Source organism: Gallinula chloropus, assembly GCF_964237585.1.
Source record: "Gallinula chloropus genome assembly, chromosome: 2".
Lineage (NCBI taxonomy): Eukaryota > Metazoa > Chordata > Aves > Gruiformes > Rallidae > Gallinula > Gallinula chloropus.
In genome coordinates, this window is record NC_140086.1 from 101,921,082 (window position 1) to 101,943,901 (window position 22,820).

The 22,820-nt window shown below is 41.9% G+C and overlaps 1 protein-coding gene across 1 annotated transcript in view; it reads right to left on the bottom strand.

Annotated features, from left to right (window-relative positions):
• NFX1 (nuclear transcription factor, X-box binding 1) overlaps window positions 1–22,545 on the bottom strand; it is a gene marked incomplete at both ends in the record, with an annotated part of 65,007 nt that extends 42,462 nt beyond the window's left edge. Inside the window, 5 exons of the mRNA XM_084260033.1 lie at window positions 805–910; window positions 4,485–4,562; window positions 10,601–10,762; window positions 13,067–14,116; window positions 22,521–22,545. Coding sequence (XP_084116159.1) covers window positions 805–910; window positions 4,485–4,562; window positions 10,601–10,762; window positions 13,067–14,116; window positions 22,521–22,545 — 1,421 coding nt within the window. The remainder of the gene's footprint in view (window positions 1–804; window positions 911–4,484; window positions 4,563–10,600; window positions 10,763–13,066; window positions 14,117–22,520) is intronic.
• Window positions 22,546–22,820: the final 275 nt, after the last annotated feature.

Genomic DNA, 22,820 nt, shown 5'->3' on the forward strand with positions numbered 1-22,820 from the left:
CATTCTTCATACGCACTATGGGGATTTGAGCTCTTCCTACAGTGCGTGGAAGTTTCAGATGGATTGGGACTGCTTGACTGGCAGACACTCTAGAGTTAACTGAACGAGTGGCCCTTGCTAAATGTGTATCTCAACGTCTGAGGGTCCCACCACCCATTGCTCACAGTGTAGTCTTTAGCAGTCCAGTGTATTGACCAATTTTACCTGAGAGTAAGATAAACATAATCCAGTACTTATACTGAATTATTATACTTATACTGATTTATTTAGCTCTCCGTGAGGGATTCTGGTCTGACCATGCAGTGATCTCAGCAAATCACTTAGCACATATCACGCTCTCTTATGCTCAAGAGTTTACAAGCCAAATAGAAGAAAAGGAAACAAATGATCAAAGTAAACAGTTCTTCAGTTAAACCAAGTACAATTGCTCTTAGATTAAAATAGACACATACTATCACAGGAAAAGTAGCACCTAAAACATCTGCTGGCCCAATGGACACACAAATTACTTCCATTCACAATTATTTAGATACTTCAATTAAATTTCTTGAAACTACGTCTGGCAGCTGGTTCAGTTCCTAAAATACAATAAAAATATTTGAACTATTATTGCTGACCTCCTGTTTATTCTCTTACATGAGCTCACTTTAGACATACAAACAGCCTCCAAGTCTTCCAGGCTTCAGATGAACTATAAAGAAAGTACATGTCTAAATATATACTATAGGCACAAAATCATCCAAGTACAGTCTTCAGAGACTTTCATAGATCTTTTAAATACTCATACAATAAGTATTTACTTACATATTACAAAGATGTGGGCAGTCCAAACACTGTCTCTTCTTTCCACAAAGTTCCCCACAGCTATGTGGGATTTCATTTCTATTCCATTCCGGATTTTGCACCTTCCCTAAATCACGTTAAATAAAAAAACATATTTATTACCTTGAATACAACATTGAACTTGGGAAAACTGTCACACCAAAAAAAAAAACACCTGTATTTTCAATACTGGCAGTAGTTGTGTATGAGAAACAAAATGGCACAAGATGTTTTAGATTTTTCTCATCTTTCAGTGCTGGTATATACTCAGCTTCTTTAAAAATAAGCCCCACTGGAATATTAAGCTCCAGAATATTTATTTGTTCCTTCTATGCTCTCAGCAGGCACTAAGATAGCTGGTGTTTTACTTTAAATTAAACTGCTAAATACAATCAAGTGAAAAACCTCTTTTAGTTGGTGAGGATGCATATTTGGTCAGAAAACTAAAGGGTGAAACTCCCTGCCTGCCTCAACACAGAACACCCCGCCCCCCAAAAAAAAAAACCAAAAAACCCAACACCATAAAATCCACACACCAGTCACAGCAAGTAAGATCTATCTGGTAAGGTGATGGGGAATAGGGACAGAATGAAATAACTGGGCAAATGATAAAAGTAACTTCTCTACAAAGAAGCAGACTCTACATAAATCTTAATGGTAAAAATTGAGATTTCAGTGAAAACAGCAGGAAGTTTTGAACAATAAATCAGTATGTTAGCTTCAAGTATTAGGTATTTTAGATAAGCACTGTGTTTTGGGTTTGCATGGCAAGGTTTTGGTAGCTGGGGGCAGGGGGAGATACAGGGATGACATCTACAAGAGGGTGATAAAATCTAGGTCTGACAGAGCCAACACCAGCCAGCTCCAGGACAGACCCTCTGCTGACCAAGGCCAAGCCCAAACGGCAACAGTGGTAGCACCTCTGTGATAGCACACTTAACGAGAAGGGAAAAAAGAACAAACACAAATCCAAAAAAAAGGAGCCAGAAAGAGGAGTGAAAAGATGCAGAAACAACTTGGCAGACACCAGGGTCAATGAAGGGGGAGGAGGTGCTCCAGGCACCAGAGCCAACAAAGATTCCCAGGCAGCCTGAGAAAGAGACCATGGTGTGGCAGGCTGTCCTCCTGCAGCCCATGGAGGATCATGGGGAACAGAGAGCCACCCGCAGCCTGTGGAGGACCCCTGTGGCCCTCTGAGAAGCCTGTGTGCTACAGCAGAGTCCTGGCAGGACCTGTGGACCCATGGAGAGAGGAGACCACACTGCAGCAGGTCACTGGTAGGACTTGGGACAATGTAGGGAAGGAAACCCAATGAAGCAGTGTGGTCCTGAACACCTGCACCCTGTGGAAGGGACCCACTTTGGAGCAGTTCATGAAGAACTGTAGCTTGTGGGAAGGGCTCACGTTGGAGAAGTTCATGGAGGACTGTCTCCAAGGACAGGGACCCCATGCTATATGTTGTGCATTAGCCCCAGGCAGCTGCTGAGCACCATGCACCATCCACGCTAGAGCACAGGAAGAGCGAGAGGAGTCCTCCACCTGAGGAGGGAGGAGCGGCAGAGACAACAGGCAACAAACTGACCACAACCCCCATTCCCCATCCCCCTGTGCTGCTCAGTGGGATGACACAGAAATCACAGAATTATCAAGGTTGGAAAAGACCTAAAAGATCATCCAGTCCAACCATTCACCTATTACTACTAGCTCCCACTAAACCATGTCCCTCAATACAACGTCCAGTCTTTCCTTGAACACCCCCAGGGTCGGTGACTCCACCACCTCCCTGGGCAGTGCATTCCAGTGCCTGACTACCCTTTCAGAGAAGTAGTGCTTCCTAATGAAGAATCAGTTGAGCCCAGGCAGAAGCGAGTGGTGGGGGATGCACTTCAAGATTTCTCTTTTCTCTGCTCTGTTTTGTTTAGGAATAAATTATTTTCTCTAAGCTGAGCCTGCATTGCCTGTGATGGTAACTGGTGACTGATCTCTGCCACAAGCGGTGATCTTGACCCACAAGCCTTGTGTTATATTTTTCTGGCCCCTGTCCATCTGAGGAGGGGAGTGACAGAGCAGCTTCAGTGGGCACCTGACCTCCAGCCAGTGTCAACTCACCACACGCTGGATCCATAGTTAACACATGCAAACCTAATTTGTCTCTCTGCAAGAAGGGAATTAAATTAACAAGGAAGTAACTAAGCAACAAGTCTGATTTGCAAGAATTAAAAACCTTAAGAACATGTTTTTTTGGTGACACAGTTACATAATTTTAACTCTTTTAGTACACCTTGGTATATTCTACAAGTAGCAGGTTCAGAAAATAAGAAGAAACACCACAGATCGCATTCATTCACCTTAGCTTAAATTAGTTCACTATCCAGCAAAGTCTTGTAAACTAGAATATTCAGAAGGAAAATAAGGTAAGAATTTCCCCATGGAATGGTGAAAAAGTCTCTTAAACATACTCTATACACTTAGTATTTTGCTCCTAATGTAATATAACTTTGCATAAGCAAGTGGCGATGCCATATTGTTAATGTAAAATCATTTATTAAAGATTTAATTCTTCTATTCCAATCAGGTGCTCTGCTAATATTAACCCTGTGGACAACTTGAAGTTCCTACTCTAGATCTCCCAAAGCCATGGAACAGTCTTTAAGCCCAGGCAGAAGTTCTTTGCTATTTAAGAGACGGATGACCTGTCTTACGAGCACAATTTTGATTTGAAATCAAAACATTAATTTTCAGTGAATTATTCCCATACAAAAACGCTGCCTTACCTGCTCTGCACTGTTCTCTACTGACACATGGATAAAGAGAACTTCTTATCATACTGTTACCTATCAGAGTGGTTTTGGTTGAAAAAGACCTTCAAGATCAGAGTGTCCAAACATCAGACCAACCATCAGGCCAACTATTACAGCGTAAGTCTAGTTGATTTAGGACAAGTTCGTTGACTCCCAGTGCCTGTCTCAATTTGACAATATTCTGTTTTACAGAAAGCCATGTGAAACTTTCCAGTGACTCTGACTTAAGGAAGGGAAAGCTACATGAAATCAACACAAATTTCAAAAGTGTCAATCCCAGGCAAAATTTATTTGCACATATGCAAGGAAGTAACATCATTTCTTCCTTTTTGTCATATACTTACAGGTTAGTGAATATTGTACTCACTTCAATTATCTCTTATTAAACATAAGAGTCTGAGAAGTTCAAATATTCTTTCCTATTTAACCCATATGCATCCCTGATCACCATAAACATCAAAATTTCTAAATCTAGTTAAAGGTTTAGAAAGTTGCATGCTTGAATTGTGTGGTATTTTGTTGCACCTCACCGCAAAGACAGATGTAACACACGCAGGTTATTCCAGTCCCCCTACGGAACGGAAGCTTGTAGGGCAGCAGTTCAATTCTATCATTATTCCATAACAATCACTACTTTTACATAGCAATAAACAGTATTTATCACTTATGATTTACTATTTTAATGTTTTAAGTCACATACGTGAGTTTCTGTACACCCACCTTCCAGCACCAATAAAGTTTTAAACAAAGTTGAGTTTCAGGGATACAGGAAAACACGCAGCAGTATCACAATTCCAAATTTAAAAAAAAAAATCAAAACGATAAAGCTTTTTTATTTGCTTTCTTTTGCAAGAAACTCACCACAGAAACAAGTGTAGCTTTTAGGAACTTGTGTAGAAGCATTCTGACAAGCTGGACATCTCCAACCACTATTACCATCTGTAGATAAGAAAATGAAAATTACTTGAAGAAAATAAAGGAGCTAATTTGCAAACCTAGAGTAAGTGCTCTCACCTTGTTTCTTACTGCAGCTGCAACCAAAGTATTTCAATTCACTCAGATGTGGTGAGAAAGCAGGTTAGTAAAATAAATTTTATACTTCTATAAACACAGCAGTAGTACTTCATATAACTCAGCTCCAACTTTATACAGAGGCAAGAAAAAAATAAATTATAATTACATTTTTATCCTCTTATCATGTACCCTGTTATAAGACATTCTGCTAGAACGTAGACAGTCTTCCTGTATCTAAAGATGTGAGAAAAAAATCTGGGAAATTGGTGAGAAAAACGTAATTACCTACCACTTGTATTTTCCATTTTGCTAACTTCTCTTGTTATGAGTTTGTGTTTTGCAGAAGTCAGATGTAATATTGCTTCATGTCAAGAATAAGTTAGTGCTATATAAACCAGAATAAGAATTTATTTAAAGGCAACAATACATAGCTATTGACTAGGACATTATTCTTCAAGTTGGTATTTTATGGAATAGCAGTTTTCTTGGTTGTATAAGTTCAGGAGGGCAGTGGTTAGCAGTAAAGGAAGAACTTCAGAGCAAGAAAAAATTACATTCATGAAGATGTTTGCCCCAGTTCAGTACCTATCTGGCTATGGAGAATACCAGTGAGAGAGCACTACTGAATACAAAGGGGAGTGAGCAGGATGGGGAAAGATATTAAAAAATATAAATATTAACTAATTAGCTCTGTCTCAACCAATTAATTCAGTGCTAATAAATTAACAAAGCTGTGATTTTAGAACTGTTCTTCCGCAATTAAGAAATATGGCCAAGATTTATGATGTTTTCACATTATGAAAGCAGGAAGCCCTACATGTAACAAGACAACTGCAAGGACAGGCACACTAAGGTTCACTGTTAAGGGGAGAGTTGTTACAGTAACCATCATCACACACAAGCTGGAAGTGATCCAGATCACAGACTGCCTTGACACTCCTGAAATGCATGTCTATTCCTTTCAATACTTGGTGCCTATTCATACCCTTCATTACCCTGGCTCGTTATCACTGTGCTACCAATGCTGCTGCAAAGAGCTGCACAGTTACAGACAGCAGCACAAGGAGCATTTTCTCATATTCATACTCAAGATCACTCTCTATTTCCTGAGATTTTTTTTATTTGACTTCTACAAACTGAAGCACCTTAGAGACAAGTGTTAAAAGCTACAGGTAATACCTGGCTGCATGGGGCTGGCAAGGGCTGATGAAGCTGTCGGCGCCTTACATAGCTCTTCCCAAAGTTGGCATACTAAACCCTAAAGGACTCCCTATGGGATTACTTTGTACATGATACATTAACAGCATAATTTCTTTCATTGTCATTCCACATTGTTTTTCAAAAGCTGTGAAGGTTAGCCTATCACAAAAGCTTCAGGAAGCCCGCAGAAGGTTTCTGCTATCAACATCTCTCCTGGAGCAGGATGCTTAGTCCTCTAAAAGCAACTGTTTCCCTACAGCATAGTGAAGGTCCCTTTCATCGAGCAAGACAGCCTTTCAAGATACATTAAGTATTTTTTTTATTACTCATTAGTTATCTTTGCTCCTCTACAGCACATGGGTCCACCCACAAGGAGCATATACAGTTGTTGTCCTGCAAAGGTATGATAATTCCTGACATCCACGTTTGTACGGACATTTAATAGGATGGAAGTAGACATAATTCCAACCAAAAGATACCAAAAAGAGTTGCCTAAGCAAAACTGACACGTGTCATTCCTGTTTACTGGATACTGTTTTAGTATTTACTATCCTCTGCTTCCTTCTAGAATAAAAAAATTCCTTACTTGCCATAACCTTCATAATGCAAACATCCCTATTTGTAACAATTCCACAAAAAACTTCATCTGTGGCAGCATGCCCAGAACTCTGTCCCTTCCTATTGCACCCCTGTTGTATTAAAGGCAGTTACAGATCTCCTTAGTTTCCAGAATCCTAAAGGCTTAAGGAGCTCAAAAGAATCTTGAGTAGGAAGAGCTGTGAATTATATACATAGACTAGGGATTTTTACATGCAGTTTCAAACAAGCAACTTTACATCCTTGCCTAGATGAGTCATAAAGGATTACATAATAAGGAATCCAAATGCATCTGCTGGAATAAAGAATGAATGTTAAAGGCAGCAGTACAGCACAAATTTTCAACATATATACAATATTAGGTACATAAAAATAACTCCAAAGAGAAGATTTCAATCACTTCAACTGTAGTAGAATATATTAGAATCAACACTGGCAGTTTCTAAATGGTCTTACATAGTTGTCCAGTGAGATAATCTGTATCAGAATAAATTACTGCTTTGATTTCTTAGCTAGACACCATCAAAAGCTTTTGTCCCAGTAACAGAACAGTGACATGTGTAATATCCAAGGCACACAGCATGCTTCAGCCCTTAAGTAGCATAGCTTCAGGGAAAAAAAAAGGCAAGTAGATTTGTATTCTGACCACCAAAATCATCTTAGAGGTCAATGTTAGATTAGTGCAGACCACTACCTCACCTGGAAGTGGAGGGCAGGGACAGCAGAAGGAGAACAGAAAGAGACAGTTGTAACTCAAACACCTCCAATCCCTACAGCCAAAGTTAAAATACCAATAAAACTACCTTCCTTGCAAATAAGGGTACAAGTGATTTTAACTTTTGCTCCATCACTGTAAGGGCACAAGTCAAACATTAATGAAGCATCAGAAGTGGGCACAAGACCACTATTTCCCCTTTATAAACATGAAGTAAAAGATCTCATACACAATACAGCTATTTTTGTCAGATTGACTTTTGCTGTGCAATATCTACAAGTCACATTATTCCAAGACATAATTCACAACATTAGTAAAAAATGTTTACTGAGGTGAAAGGTATGTTTTTCCTCATAGGAAAGAATCTTTCCACAGGATGGCAAAGTGTTGCCTGGCAGAGCTCCTCCTGCTGACTAGGGCATATCTAATACACAATGAAAGTCTATTCTGTAGTTACGAGCGATGCTGGCAGTCTTCATTGTAGAAATACTCAACGCTGGATGTCAAGCACAAGTCAGATGTAAGCAGACCAAGAATAAAGCAATGCCATCTAACTCCCCACAGGTAATCAGGGTGTTCTTTCACCTGGCTCATCCAAGCTAAAATTTGAGATGGTCATCAGGTTAATAAAAGGCAAAGAAATCTCCAAGGGAAGACACCTTCAGTAAAACACACCTGAAAGAGTCCCTGAGAAGACAGATACTGTAGTGTTCAGGATGCCTTTGTTACAGTAACCTATGGCAGATCTTTGCTGCTTCTCACTTGAGTATGTAGAATCTTGAGCACGTTTTTCTCACTGACATGGTAACCCTGGACAGTTTATTTCCTCTCCTCATCTGTACCCACCTTTGCATCATTGCCAACCTGACAGTCAGCTACCAATCTTGGAATTCAGACAACAGCATGTGCATTACATCAGCAAGTTCACTAATGAGCAAAAGATGGTATCAAATGTGCACAAAGCTTATCAGTGCAAGTTTTATTATTCATCCCTGCAGCACCTTCCTTTGACCTTCACTCCCAAGCAGTGTTTTGTTGCATTGGGTCCCCATTTGATTAGTGTTGGTGTTTCTGGGCTCTCACCACGGCAATGCCACACCATCATTACAATCAAAGCTTTCACTAGCTGAGTACTGTGCCTTGTCCTTGAGGGACCAAATCTGCTTTTCTCTCGTAACAGATGAAAACTACTATTGATCTGGAAGGTGGAACTACATGAGAAGATACACCATGGAGGATGTTACCTACCTCATACAAGTATTCAGGATTTCTCCAACACCATGCTATGATCAAGAAAAACTGTGAGAAGTTATGTGTGCATATGTTGCAGTAAGGTTCTGGTGAAGGTGTGGGGGGGAAATCTGCAGGGATGGCTTCTGCAAGTAGCTGCTAGAAGCTTCCTCTAGGTTTGACAGAGTAAATACCAGCTGAGCTCAAGGACAGACCTACTGCTGACCAAGGCTGAGACAATCAGTGATGGCTGTAATGCTTCTGTGAATCATAAAAAGAATCATAAAAGAGAAAAAATAACGCAAGTAGCTAGCAGCTGCTTTTTGCCACCAGAGAAGAGAGCGAGAAAGATGCACAGAACTGTGCAGACACCAAGGTCAGTGAAGAAGCAGGGGAGAGGAGGCGCTCCAGGTGCCAGCAGAGAGATCCCCCTGCAGCCCACGGAAGACAATGAGGAGCAGAGACCCCACCTGCAGCCCATGGAGAGGCCCTGCACTGCAACAGGTAAGGAGATATGGAAGACACTGTGACTCCTGTTGGAGCAAGCTCCTGCCAGGACCTGCAGTCCATGGAGCGACAGAGGGGCCAACACCAGAGCAGGTTTTCTGGGGGAACTCCTAACTCCATGGGGGGACCAGGCTGGAGCAGTCTGGGCCTGAGAGACATTCTATGATTTATGACTGCACCCCACAGAAGGGACCCACACTGAGGCAGCTGGTGCAGAGCCCCCAGCAACACACTTAGTCCACAAACTACAAAGTTCACAATTCAGACATCTAAGACCACCGTCGACAAATAAGCCAAACCTCCCTTGCACAAGGAGACAGTCTTTCAACCAAGCTGTTTCACGGAGATAAATCGGTTCCAAAAAAGGTAACAGAAAACCAGCTAGGAAATAAAGGTTCTCAGCAGTCCTGCTCCAGTTTGGCTTAGGTTCTCAGTCCTACCCAAAATCTGTTCCCTTCTCAAACATTCCAATTCCTTTATGTTTCAAATCCTGTGCTGGTATTTGTAGCTTTCTTTCTACTGCTAACATGAAGCATGACCAGACCTACCCAGAAGTCTATCTATGTCCAGAAATCACAGACTTTGGCAACCAATTCTTTCTGCAAGACATTTATAGTCTGTGAAAACTTCTCTCAAACATTTGGAAGTAGCTGACAAACTCTATTTCTCTGGTCTGCCCAGAGAGACAGAAAGACACAGAAAGAATGGCAAATGCTAAACAAGCAGGCAACAGAAAAAAATTAGCCCTACTTCAAAAGTCAGCATTAGAGTCTTCAGGGTGTGTTTCCACCACACAACTGAACACAGCAGAGAGGCCGCTATTCAGCCTTAACTTACACCTTAACACTCCTTCTATAATGGCAGGACAAGGGGGAATGGATTAAAGCTAAAGGAATGAAGGTTTAGATTAGGTATTAGGGGGAATTTTTTTTACAGAGAGAGAGTGGTGAGTTGCTGGAACAGGCTGCCCAGAGAGGTGGTGGATGCCCCGTCCCTGGAGGTGTTCAAGGCCAGGTTGGATGGGGCCCTGGGCAACCTTTTGTAGATCCAGGCTGGAGGTTGGTGTCCCTGCCTGTGGCAGGGGCATTGGAGCTCTATGATCCTTGGGGTCCCTTCCAACCCATGCCATTCTATGATACACCAAAGCATCCAAAGGGCAGAACATAGTGGTGTAAGAGTTTCAGAAAGTGATATAATACAAAGAACACTGAACAGTTTAAGCTAATGACAAAGGCAGAAGCTTTCTGTATTCTTTGAATTTCATTTCACTGTGTAGCATCAGAAACAGATTTCAGGAGTACTCTAACCACTGAACTAAGAAGTGGTTGAGTAAAACCAGGCAACTAATGCTTGGAGTGCTTCTGTTTGACTACTCAGTCAAGCACATACAAGAGAAGATAAGACATTCTTAGTGTGCAAAAACCCTGCCACAGAGCCTTGTATCTTGATGCACTGATTTCATTCAGTGATTTGACACTTATGTATCCAAATATGGAAACTAGTTTTAGCTAGAATACTAGGAAGAGACAAAACAGTAAAGAGGATTATACAAAGCAAGGAATCCTGGGGGAAAAATAAACATTTAAAACTTGGTTTGAATACAGCTTATTGGTTACCTTAGACAAATTTGTAAGTAGTTTTCCAACATAAGAAACACGTAAACTTTGCTATTACATGTATTTGAGATAGAACACGTGTGCAAGAGAGTACCAACCTTCAGCTTGTGAAGCTGGTGATCGTGCCCACTTCTTAATGCAATTCAGGTGGAATACATGGTAGCAATTTTGACAGCTCCACACTGGGGCTACAATTCGGACCACCTCGCAGCACACCATGCACTCATACTTCTCTGTGGTCAGCTGTTCAATCAATGACCCTGCAAATAAAATATATTACTTGTGTATGAAACATCAGCTAGCTGTCAAACACAATCCAAATTAAATTCCAAGACTGCATTTAAAGTATAACAGAACTTACTAAGCCTGTGTAGCTATAAGCAAGGTATTAGCTTGCTCCTGGAAAATTCCAGTTTGATACTTGCTATGGATTTCTCTAGTTTCAGAACAGGAAGAGATTCCCATAAAAATAGCAACAATAATTTCTGTTGATGAAGAGCTATCATTATGATCTTACAATAGTTTTCAGATTGACAGAAGTTTGAGATTTTAGTCATCACATGGGAATTTACCTTTGCATAAAGTTTAAATCAAAGAGTTTAAAACTCAACTACAGACACTTCAGCCAAAATTAAATTTAATTCCCATTCTTGAATATTCCTGGCAGACTGTGAAACAAATATTAAAAGTGAAGCACTTGGGTTATGGAAATAGGCCCCTCAAACTGACTGCTTTAGGAGTGGAATTACTTGAAAACAATAGTCAAAGCACAAGGCTTATTGAGCCACATGAGAGAACTTGACATAGTACTTTGAAAATAAAGAACTCCACATGACAGACAAAACAGCCTGAAAACAGAGTTAGATCTGCAACCGTAACAGATGCATGACAATTTGGCAGAACTGGTTCCTCTCCCATCAAGGTAAGGCTACCAAATACACCTTAGAAATGCTATTTGATCTATGCCTACAGAATTCTAAAGTATCTTCATTACCAGTGTAAAATTAAAAAATGTAGCATTTTTAGATTGCTGCAAACACAAGTAACAAAGGACAAAAATATTAAAAGTCTGCCCTCCTTAATAGGATATAAGCACTTTGAAGCTTCTTTTCTTTTCCAGTCTTCCTGCATCTAGCATCACAAGATTTAGATTTAACAGTCATTTCTGCTTTCAATACCCCAGGAACATTACCTTCTGTAAAGAAAGCACCCCCATCTAAAACATGCTACTTTTCTCCAGAAGCTGTAACACACTTGGACAGGATAGCTGTGCCATACATATTAAAAAGCATAAAAGCAGATCCCTGAAAATAGCAGGAGATACTGTTTCCAAAACAGCTCCCAACTAAAGCATGCAATGCACATGATATTTTTCATTTAATAATAGAACTGGGTAAATAGTTGAGGAGTCTTTAACTTAGTAATTCAAGTAGAACCCAGCAGCATGAAAATGAACCTCTTTAAGTTGAAAAGGATCAAGGAGGATCTTGATCCTTGAGCTTTCCTAAGGGAGCAGTTTCTGACTGGACCTTTCGCATGCTTCCTAATTATGCTACTTTTTTCTCAGCTCTGAAAGAGAGGAAACACTGAGAAGCAAAATCTTCAAAAGATTCAATACCACAGTTAAGGTTACAGGAACTAGTCTACCTGTCTCTACAATTCTGGGCAGCAGATGAGGCTGAGATACTTTGTGAAAATCTACTAAATATAATTAGTACTTGTTAATCTGGAAAGAGGACCAAAAAAAAAAAGAAAATCTCTCTCCTTATTGACTCTGAAATAAAATAGGATTTCTGTTATGAATAACATTAAGACTGATTTCCAAGTATATATTTATGCTTATCTAAAACAGCAAAAAAAAAAACTACCTAGGCTATCTAGAAACTGAAACCAGTGCTACTGTGGTATTGAAGAGATTCTGCTGATTTCCATTTAATGTTTTAAGTCCCTAATGGTATGAGCTGGCACAAAATTCATTCAGTCAAAACTTGCTGGTCTGCTTTGCACTGTCAATAGCACGTGTTTCTATTCTCAGCTTCCAAAAATATTATCCAGAGACCTTCTCTATTTATAACTACCTTTTCATACTACTGTTGAAAAAAAACAAAAAGAGAAAAAAAAACCCAAGTTAGGAACAGAGCACAGTTCCACTACCTAGGGCTTTCCTACTTCTACATAAAACATGAAAAAAACTCCTCTGCAAAAAACAGTTTTAGGATTGTACATCTCAAGCCCCACAGCTCAGAATGCTCAGAATCTTAGTCTGCATTCCAGCAACATAATTTTTAACATGGTGCCTGACCACGCCATCATTTGCAGTTTGGTAGCAAAATTTAAAAACAAAACCCCAATCATCTCAACACAAAATCTGTCCTTCCTTAGTAAACTTCCAGAACAATTCCCCATTCAGAAACTGAACATTAACATTCAATTCTACCCTCTGAAACTGATACTGACCTAATGTGGAATTACAAGCCTCTTCAGCTAGTCAAATGTGAAGGTAGTTTAAACTATTAAAGATTGTATCTTTATTAAAGGAGTAAAGGACAGTCTAAAAACCTTACCTGTATGAGTTTCTTTGTTTTTTGGCACATCACTTTGCTTTTTCCAGTACTGGGTCCAGCTGAAATGAAGTGCAGGTGCCTGATCCCCCTTTAGCAGGAACTTTCTTCCATTACATCTGACAGAATCAGGCAATTTATGTCTGATTTCACTGGTCACGTTTTCATCATTTTTGTGAACAGCAAGCTCTTTCTTCCTCTCATTTTTATCTTTCAGAGTATAGGTAAGAGACGACTTCTTCCCTACTTTCGTGTTTTTACTACGGTGAGAATCATGTCTTTTCTGACAGTCCTTTTCTGCTGGGGGTTTATTCCACACTGGCTTCCGTGGATACCTTTTGTTTAAGTAATTGCAGCCTTTCTGCTCGTCCCCACTATGAACAGGTGCATCACAGAACGCCTTTCCAACTGATGATTCTGAAGAATCAGACTGAGTCAAATCTAAAGATGGAATATTTTCAAACAGCTCTATTTTCTGTTTAGAGCTCACTCTCTTTTCCCGGTCATGTGTTTGCTTTCCCTTCTCTCTGAAGCCTCTTCCAGGCGCATGCATCAGATGTGTTTTCTTTGGCTTTGCTCCTCTGCTATCTGCACTAGGTACCTCCCTGTCACTCTCTGAGGAGACAAAGTCATTGTACCCTCTAGGAGGTGCTCTTCTCCCATGTACAACTGCAGTATCTGAAATCCCTGGACCTACGGCAGCATCAGCAGTACTTTGCCTTATCTTGCCTCTCGTATGTGTGCTATCATTTCTTGATCTGTGCCATCTCTGGCTTTGCAAGTTGCGATTCTTCAAACTCTTACTGGTACCAAAATACTGGTAAAAGTCTTCAGAATTCCCACACTGACTTTCTGGATTACAAAAACCCTGATGCTTTGTGGAAGAGCTTTCATAATCAGTACCTCTTTCAGAAGATAAACTAGGTAACGGTAAATTACTTCTATTCTGATTACTACTAGACTCTTTCCTATCTTTATTTATCCAGTTTATATCTGTAGATTGTCTTTCTTGTGGAATGGAATCAGCAGCATCAGGACTGAAATTCAATGCACCTAAAAAAGTGAAAAAAATCAACACAGGCATGTAAGACTATTAAACAGTAAACATCTCTTTTCAGCAAAATTACCATACATGCAAAGGCTCAGAAATTCAATCAATCCCAGAGTTGAGAGAACAACTGCTAACAAATTTCCAGACACTAGAGCTGAATTCATACAATGCTTTGCTGAAGTTATATTCTCTTGTCATCTTTGAAGAAAGACCCAGAGTTAAGATAAGAATATAAAAATGAAAAGCAAAGAAAAAAAAATCTGAAGCAGCGCTGTATACAAGATATGCAAATGTGATAATTGATGTTTAGCATGTGTTGAAGTTTTTCCTAGCATGTTTACATAAACACACATAAACCTGAAGAAAAGGGGGCTCTTTAAAATCTCACATATAGTATTTAATGTAACACAGAACTTCAAATACAAATTAATCAGCCAAGGAGTAGCAATAGTAAAGAGGATTTTGAGCCAAGAGAATCAGAACACCAGACAGATGTCTTTCAAAACAGCTGGGGATTAAGTTAAGAATCAATCTTCAAGGGAGGAGAAGTGGAGAGGGAGGTGCTAATCTCTTCTCCCTGGGTTCCAGCAATAGGACCCACATGAATGGCTCAAAGCTGCAACCATCAGGGAAGGTTCAGACCTGGCAAGCGAAAGATGTCTTTACCAAGAGAGTGCTGGATGCCCCATGTCTGTCATTATCCAAGTGGACAACATCCTTAATAGCATGCTTTTAACTTTTGCTAAACCTTGAATTTGGCAGGCAGCTGGCCTCAATGGTGGTTGTTGTAGGTCCCTTCCAGCTGAACTATTCTATCATTAGGACTGCAGACCCTAATAGGTAGAAATATTAGTCTTACACATCTGAAATAATCTGGACTGTAAGCAGCTTCTCTAGAAACATTCTGGTTCTCATTTTAGCACATGTATCCTCTGTAAAGAGCTCAAAATATAAAGTTGCCCTTCTTATTTTCTATGATTACACTTATTTTCATTATTCCCAATGTTTTGCCAGTTTCTTTTCCATCACTAATAATGAGGACTACAAGCATAAATTGCAGTCCTTTTTCATCATGATGCACACAGCAGTTATGCAGCACTTTGAAGAGTTTCGCATGTATTGACAGGACGCAATCCTATAATTCATTACACAAACCTTACTTGCAACAACCCCTTTTATTAGTTGGTTTAAAGTTTCTTTTGTATAGCCTAAAATTTTAAGCAATGCATATATAAAAAGGTAAACAAAATGGTTTCATAATGTTTACTAAAGACTTTTTTAAAAAAATCAGTTGGCGTCTAATAAGTATTTTCTATTATTAAAGACAATTGTTCCTTCAGTTATGAGATGTGGTATGTAGAATGTACTCACAAATTAAGCAAGTTGCTGCAGAGGGCTTTCAAATGAAGCAGTAAATAAGCTTAAGGATGTTTTGTAGATCAGTAAAACATGCTATCTTATACTGACAGAAAAAAAATATGCTGGACATGGCTTTAAAATGCTGGTTTTCTAAAACAGAGCAAAATTTTGAGCATGGCTTCTAAGAAGCATAACCAGGACTTGAAATGTAGCTGTGGAAGTGCTATTTTTGAAAACACTTTTCAAATAACATATTAAGTTTGAAGAAACAGATGGGAGACCAGGATTCAGATATTTAAAAGCACCTACAAAAAATGAATAATTCATTAGGACTTTTTATAGCCCATGAATAGGACTCCTATTCTTACTGTCAGCTTTTACATTACAAAAAAATTCCAAGGAAGTGGTAAATTCTACTAAAACAGATTTCTGTCTGCCAAGACAATAAACAGCAAAACACATATACAAGTGTAATAATCAGTAGCTAACACCAGCTCAAATTTCTTCTGACATGTCTACAAGTACATACACCAAAATCCCAAGAAAAAGAGAAGCTCCAAAGCTAGATTACAGCCTGTACTTCTATAAAATGAAGAAAATCACAGTACATTTAGGAATAATAAAATCTGCAATGTAGAGGACGTTTCTAAGTACTTGCATGTGAATTAAAAAAAAGCATGTGGAAATTATAATGGTTTCCTGCCTGTTCTGACATAACATTACACATTATACCACTTCAACATTAAAGATGGATAGAACCAAATGCACTGGCAAAGTTAAAGTAATCTAGGTGAGCTATCCTTCAGGAAACTAATTTACTAAGAACACTTAAAAATATGAAACAGTTCATAAATATATGTCTCATTTTAATAATTACATGATCTGCTTCAAAACCAGACCTTATTTTGAGGACCAGTACAGCCAAACTTGGTATCTTTGGTACTTTTTGTAATGAAGACATCCATAAAGATGTCTGAACGTGCTACTTAAAGATACCATGCCTACCTAAGTGACACAGCACATTTTCAGCAAGCAAAATTCAATTAAGTTTGAGAGCCATTAAACAATGTACTTTAATCCAGCAAAAAACTATAAAGCTGATAAATTAACAATATAAGAAAAAAATATTGAAAAAGTCCAGTCAATAAAAAAATATAATGGGTACAAAAGAAGCAGCATTTCTTTATTCTTAAGTGAATTCACCTCTATCACCTTGACAGGAAGAACACCAGCTTTCCTTCTGGAGTTTCAGATCAATGTAAAACTGGAACTAAATAAACACTGATTAGTACCGGTCTTTCTGACTGGACCAGCACTTACCTTTTAATTGACAACTGTGATAAACGACTCTGTCCCAAACAGGATTATAACCAAACTGAACAATTTATTAAACGAATAAAGGCAAGTAAACGGTGCTGGGGTGCTCAGGGAGTCTCCGCTCCCCCAGGACGCACACTGTACAGTTCCAGTCCCTGGCTTATACACACGCTGGAGTGCCCGCCAGGCGACCCCCACACGACATCTTTAGCTTGCGTCTCGCTAACAAAGTCAGCCAGCTGGTTCTGCAGACTTGAGGCAGATTTGAGGTGCCTTCCTATTCTTCTTTCCCTCTTCCTCTTTATCACCTCCTCAGAGACAAGTTGTTTCTCCTGAGGTATCACAATGCACACAGTGTGCTAACACTGTGGTCCTTCAGGCAAAGCTTTGCACATCCTTTATACAGTTTGGTGCTGCTTCAACATACTTCATCCAGTACATGCAAAAATCTTAAACTGTCCCTCCCAGGCCCATGGCCATACAAAGGTATGGCATTATGCACCCCCAACATTATTCCATATTAACCTGAATCAGATTGACATATCTCACAACAACTACTTACTGAGATACACTGGTTTGGGTTGAATTTATGGGTCACCTTGAGTACGATGTGAAAGTTTTGGGCTCCACGTTACAAAAAGGATATTAAAGGACTGGAATGTGTCCAGTGGAAGGCCACAAAGATGGTGAAAGGACATGGTGACATGACTTACAAGGAACGGCTGAGGATACCAGCATTGTTCACCTTGGAGAAGAGACTGAGGGGGTGACCTCATTGCTGTCTACAGCTTCCTCGTGAGTGGGAATGGAGAGGGAGGTGCTGATCTGTTCTCCCTCATGGTCAGTGACAGGACATGAGGGAACAACTTAAAGCTCTGTCAGGGGAAGTTCATACTGGGCAGTGTTAGGAAAAAATTCTTCAATCAGAGGGAGGTCAGGCACTGGAAGAATGGTCTCAGGGAAATGCTCACAGCCCTAAGACTTCCAGTGTTCAAGAAGCTACCTGGTTTAACTTTTATGTTGCCCTGAATGGATTCAGAAGTTGAACTTCATGACCCTTGTGAGTCCCTTCCAACTCTGGATGTTTTATATATTCTGTTTACATACTGTTTCCCAGTAGAAGACAAAAGGTAATTTCAGGACTGATGTCCTAGTTTTAAAGCAACTCAACCTATTCTTTCACCTAAACACAGAGGACAGCACAAAGTGCATACACAACAATCTATTTATTGCAGCACTGCATGTATCCAGACAAGAAATGTGCCAGTAAGCTGAATACAAAGCACAAATTACAGGGAAAAACACTCCCTGGAGATCTTATTGTACCTACATTACAGTGTACCATACACACACACAAAAAATCATCCTAAACAGGCTTAAAGACTCAAGCAGTCCAACCCATATTCATGCAAAACAATCCCCCTGCCTCAAACTCTTTCTTTATTCTAACTGTGATAGTTCATCTCCCTCACGGGGACTCCTCAAAAGTTTTCAGAGAAGGACTAATAAGCAAATTCATTACTACAGAACCACAGAATGGCTGAAGTTGGAAGGGACTTCTTGAGATCATTTAGTTCAAATATCCTGCTCTAAAAGGGCAGCTAGAGCAAGTTATCCATGACTGTGTCTAGCTGAGTTTTGACTATCTCCAAGGATGGCAAACCCAAAACCTCTCTGAACAGCCTGTTCCAGTGAATGACCATCCTCACAGTAAAACTTTTTTTTTTTTTGTGTTCAGATGGATTTTCATGTAGTTTAATTTCTACCTGTTGCCTCTTTTCCTTTCACTCAATACCACTCAGAAAAATCTGGCTCTATATTCTTTATACCCACCCATTCACTATTTTTGCACACAGCACTGAGATGACTGAGACTTCTCCAGACTGAATAGCTCCAGTTCTCCCAGCCTCTCCTCATATGAGGGATGATTCAGTATCTTAATCATCTTTGTGGCCCTTTGCTGGACTCATTCCAGTACATCCATGTCTTCCTTGCGTAGCAGAGACCAGAAACGTAGACGGTGCTCCAGGGGTGAGCAGAGGGGAAAGTGCAACTCCCTTGACAAACCAACAACCTTCCTCCTAATGTAGCTGAGAATACTGTTAGTCATCCTTGCACAAAGGATGCATCGCTGACCTATGGTCTGCTTACAGTCCACTGTTGTGGTTTTGCATGGCAAGGTCCTGGTAAAGACGAGGGGCTGCAGGGGCGGCTTCTGCAAGAAGCAGACAGCAGCTTTCCCTAGGCCCGACAGAGCAAATACCAGCGGGCTCAAGAACCAAGGCCACTGACCAAGACTGAGGCAACTGGTGACAGTCATAGCACCTCTGTGATACTGAAGAAAAAAAAAAAAACACCAAAACACAAGCATCCACCTTTTGCTACCAGAGGAGGGAGTGTGAAGACATAAGAAACTCTGCAGACATAAAGATCAGTGAAGAACGGGGCGGGGGGAGGAGACGCTCCAGGCACCAGAGAGAAAGATTCTCCTGCAGCCCAGGGAGAAACCCATGGAGGAGCGGGTGTCTCCCTGCTGCCCATGGAACATGAGGGGGAGCAGAGACCCCACCTGCAGCCCACAGGGGACCCCACACTAGAGCGGGTGGAGACATGCAGAAGATGCCGTAACCTGCAGCCTATGGGGAAAGGGAGAGAGAGGAGGTTTAGTGGGGGGATACTTGTGACTCCGTGGGGGGACCAGGCTGGGGCAGTCTGGGCATGGAAGACTGAGAGACATTCTATGACTTATGACTCCCCCCCACAGCAGTGACCCACACTGGGGCAGCTGGTGAAAAACTGAAGCCCCACAGGAAAAGCCTCATTGGAGAAGTTCATGGAGGACTATCTCCTGTGTGTGGGACCCCACGCAGGGGAAGAGTGAGGAATACCCCCCCCCCAGACTAAGAAGGAAAACTACTCTGGAGGAACCCCTATTCTCACCTCCTCCTATGCCACCTGGGGAGGGGGAGGAGGAAGTGAGATAAATCACGAATAAAGTTAAGTCTGTGAAGAAGGGAGGGGAGGGGGGGAGGTGTTTTAAGATCTGGTTTTACTTGTCATTATCCTACTCAGGTTTCAGTGTGCGTAGTATAATAAAGTAGATGATTTTCTTTTACCCCTCCCCTCTTTTTATTCCATGTTGGGTCTCTTTTGCCTATGATGCTAATTGCAGAATGATCTCTTCCTGTCCTTATCTCGACTCCTAAGCCTCTCAATATATATTTTCTCCCCTGTCCAGCTGAAAAATGGAGTGATAGAGCAACTTTGGTGGGCATCTGGCCTTCAGCCAGGGTTAAATCACCATATCCACCAAGGATCCCGAGGGCCCTGTCAGAAGATCTGCTTTCCAGTTAAGCAGCCCTTTGCATATACTGGCATGTAGTGCTGTGCTTTGTCTTTTTATGCAACTCTACAGATTCAGTGCATGTATGTTTTGAACAAAAGTTTTAACTAGCGCAATTCAAGATGGCATAGGAGAAATATGAAAGTAGGGAAAGAAACGAAATTCTACCCTAAATAGCTTCATTATCTTAAGAGAAGTATATACTACAGAATAGACTTTGCATAGAGTAGAAAAAAATGTATCGTAAATCTAAGTTTTGACTTTACTGTTCATCCTTACAGTGGGCAGCTCAATGCTTTATAGCAACTCCCTGATATCTTCCGTTTAATGATGCATTGTAACACGTAGACTGTACCAGCTGTCATTGTGGAAGCAAGGAAACAAAACCACATTCAACAGCAAATACAGCAAATGATAGGAAAAAAACCAACTCAATTAATGGCTATTAAATACAAATACCACCTGACCCTTCTAGGTGCACTGGGGCAGGGAACTAGAAAGGTATATCACGCAAACAATCATTCTGCCATTGCCAAGTTTCTTATCTTTTTTCCCCTTTATCTGTTATACCTGTTCCCCGTGTCTCATAACCATTCATATCATGGATGTACTGCACACCTGCTATGACTCAAAACTGTCATTATTCAACCTCAACTGCTTTCCCTGATCTACTGTGACAGCAGTAGTATCTTTCTTGTTTAAGCTCTTAAAAATCATACACTCACCCTGTCCACGAAGGCATGGGGCAAAAGCCAGTTCCCACCCTAACACTGCACAAGCACAATTCAAAACCTACCTATGAGACGGTTCCTGATCACATATGCATTACCATAACAAGTAATGAACTCCAGAACTTAATGCCACGTGACAATATCTCTGTTATCTAAGCAGTATAAAGCAATGCAGAAACGGTGTATCATCATGACTAATCTAGTACTTTTCAATAAAGCTATTTCTAGCTCAGTATACCTATTTGAGACCCTTTATTTAATGTGCACTGTACAAAAAGGGTTCAGGGTCAGAGCTGACTTGCAGCCTAACAGTATGGAAGGCAAACAAACTAGCAGATATTTGCCTGCACCAGCTTCTCTGTATTGAAACTATGAGTCTCTACCCTGTGAGCTACACCCCATGCTATTCCACTTCCCAGAAGGCACCTGCTGATCCATCTTCATCCTATCAAAAATGAACTCAAATAACTTTTCCACCATGATAGACAGGCTGCCAAGGTCAAAGGATAATAGAGGATGCAATTTGGGATACTCTTTAAGATAAAGGCTATTCATAACATCAGAGTGCCACAGAAGTAGAAATTCTTTTTTTCTTCACCCCAGACACAGAAGTCCAGGATTCTTCCCGGCATAAATCTAACAAGTCTGTAAACAGTGAAATGAGTTGGCTCATCAAGTGACTCCAAAGTTCACGGATTACCCAAGAAATCTATGGAGAGTCCAAGAAAATGAAGACACAATGAAAACACTAAATATCATAGACTACTCTGGGCAAGTGTTATTTCTAGTTACATGTTCAAGTCATGTAAGGGACCTTCTATGGTAAGTGCCCATAATATGTGACAGATCGTTGGACGCAAGGCTGGAGTACGAATCCTGAATCCAGAACACGAGCGCCCTCCTCAGCAACCACACACAGTAAAATGAAAGTTAACACGAACCCGCATCCTAAAAGCCAGCTAGAAAAAAAATAAACAAATGGAGGAATAAAATCCACCCTTACGACACTCGCGGTGCTCAGTCCCAGTCCGGGTCGGCCCCTACGCTGCTCCCCGCCCACGAGCCCTTGCCTAAGTCACTGTGCACACAGGTGGCACTTGCCCTCGGCAGCCACCTCAAGCACCCAGCCACCACCCGCAGACCTCTACCCCTCGGCCCCGGGGAGACGTCAGGAAACGCCGAGGCTGGCGGCAGCCGGCGGGGCCGCGGCAGGCCAGGCTGCCCGGCGCAGGCAGCGCGCCCCTCCGCCGGCTGCCGCGGGCAGGGGACGGCAGAGAGCAGCAACTTTTCCATAAAACTAAAGCGGCTCCTCGCATTTTCCTGGCCTCCCCGGTCGCTCGGCACACGCTGCGAGGCTCGCACGCTCCCCCTCAGGGAAAGTTTGCCCCGCGCCCCTGCGGCAGAGGCGAGCCCAGCCATTTTGAGCCCCACCGGCGCCACGAATACTGCAGCAGGCGGGGGCGAGACGGCGGCAACAGGTGGTGGTGCCGCAGCCGGCGCCCTCCGAACACGCCACCGCTCGGCCTCTACCGCCGCGACGCGGCCACCCGCCCGGCAGCGTCGCGGCGGAACAACAACTGCTCCTCCTCCCCACGTCCAACCCACCCCACCGGCCCCCCTCCCCAGCCGCCCCGCAAGCACAACCGCCGCGCTCACCTGCGCCGGGCCGCGCCTCCGCCATGCCAGGGCTGCCCCCCGCCTCTGAGGCTCGGCTTTCTGGCCGCTACGCATGCGCACAACTCGTGCTTCCCGTCCCCGTCCCCCCCACCCCTCGCCGGCGGAGCGAGGCCACGCGCACGCAGCCGCACCAGGGCTCCGAACGCGAGGGCGGAGGAGGGCGCGAGGCGGGCGGGGCGGGGCTGAGGGCGGGCGGGGGCGTGGAGGCGGTGGGGGCGGCGCCGAGGCCTCTCTCGCCGCCTGAGCCAGGGGGGACCGAGAGGTCCCCGTGACGCTGCG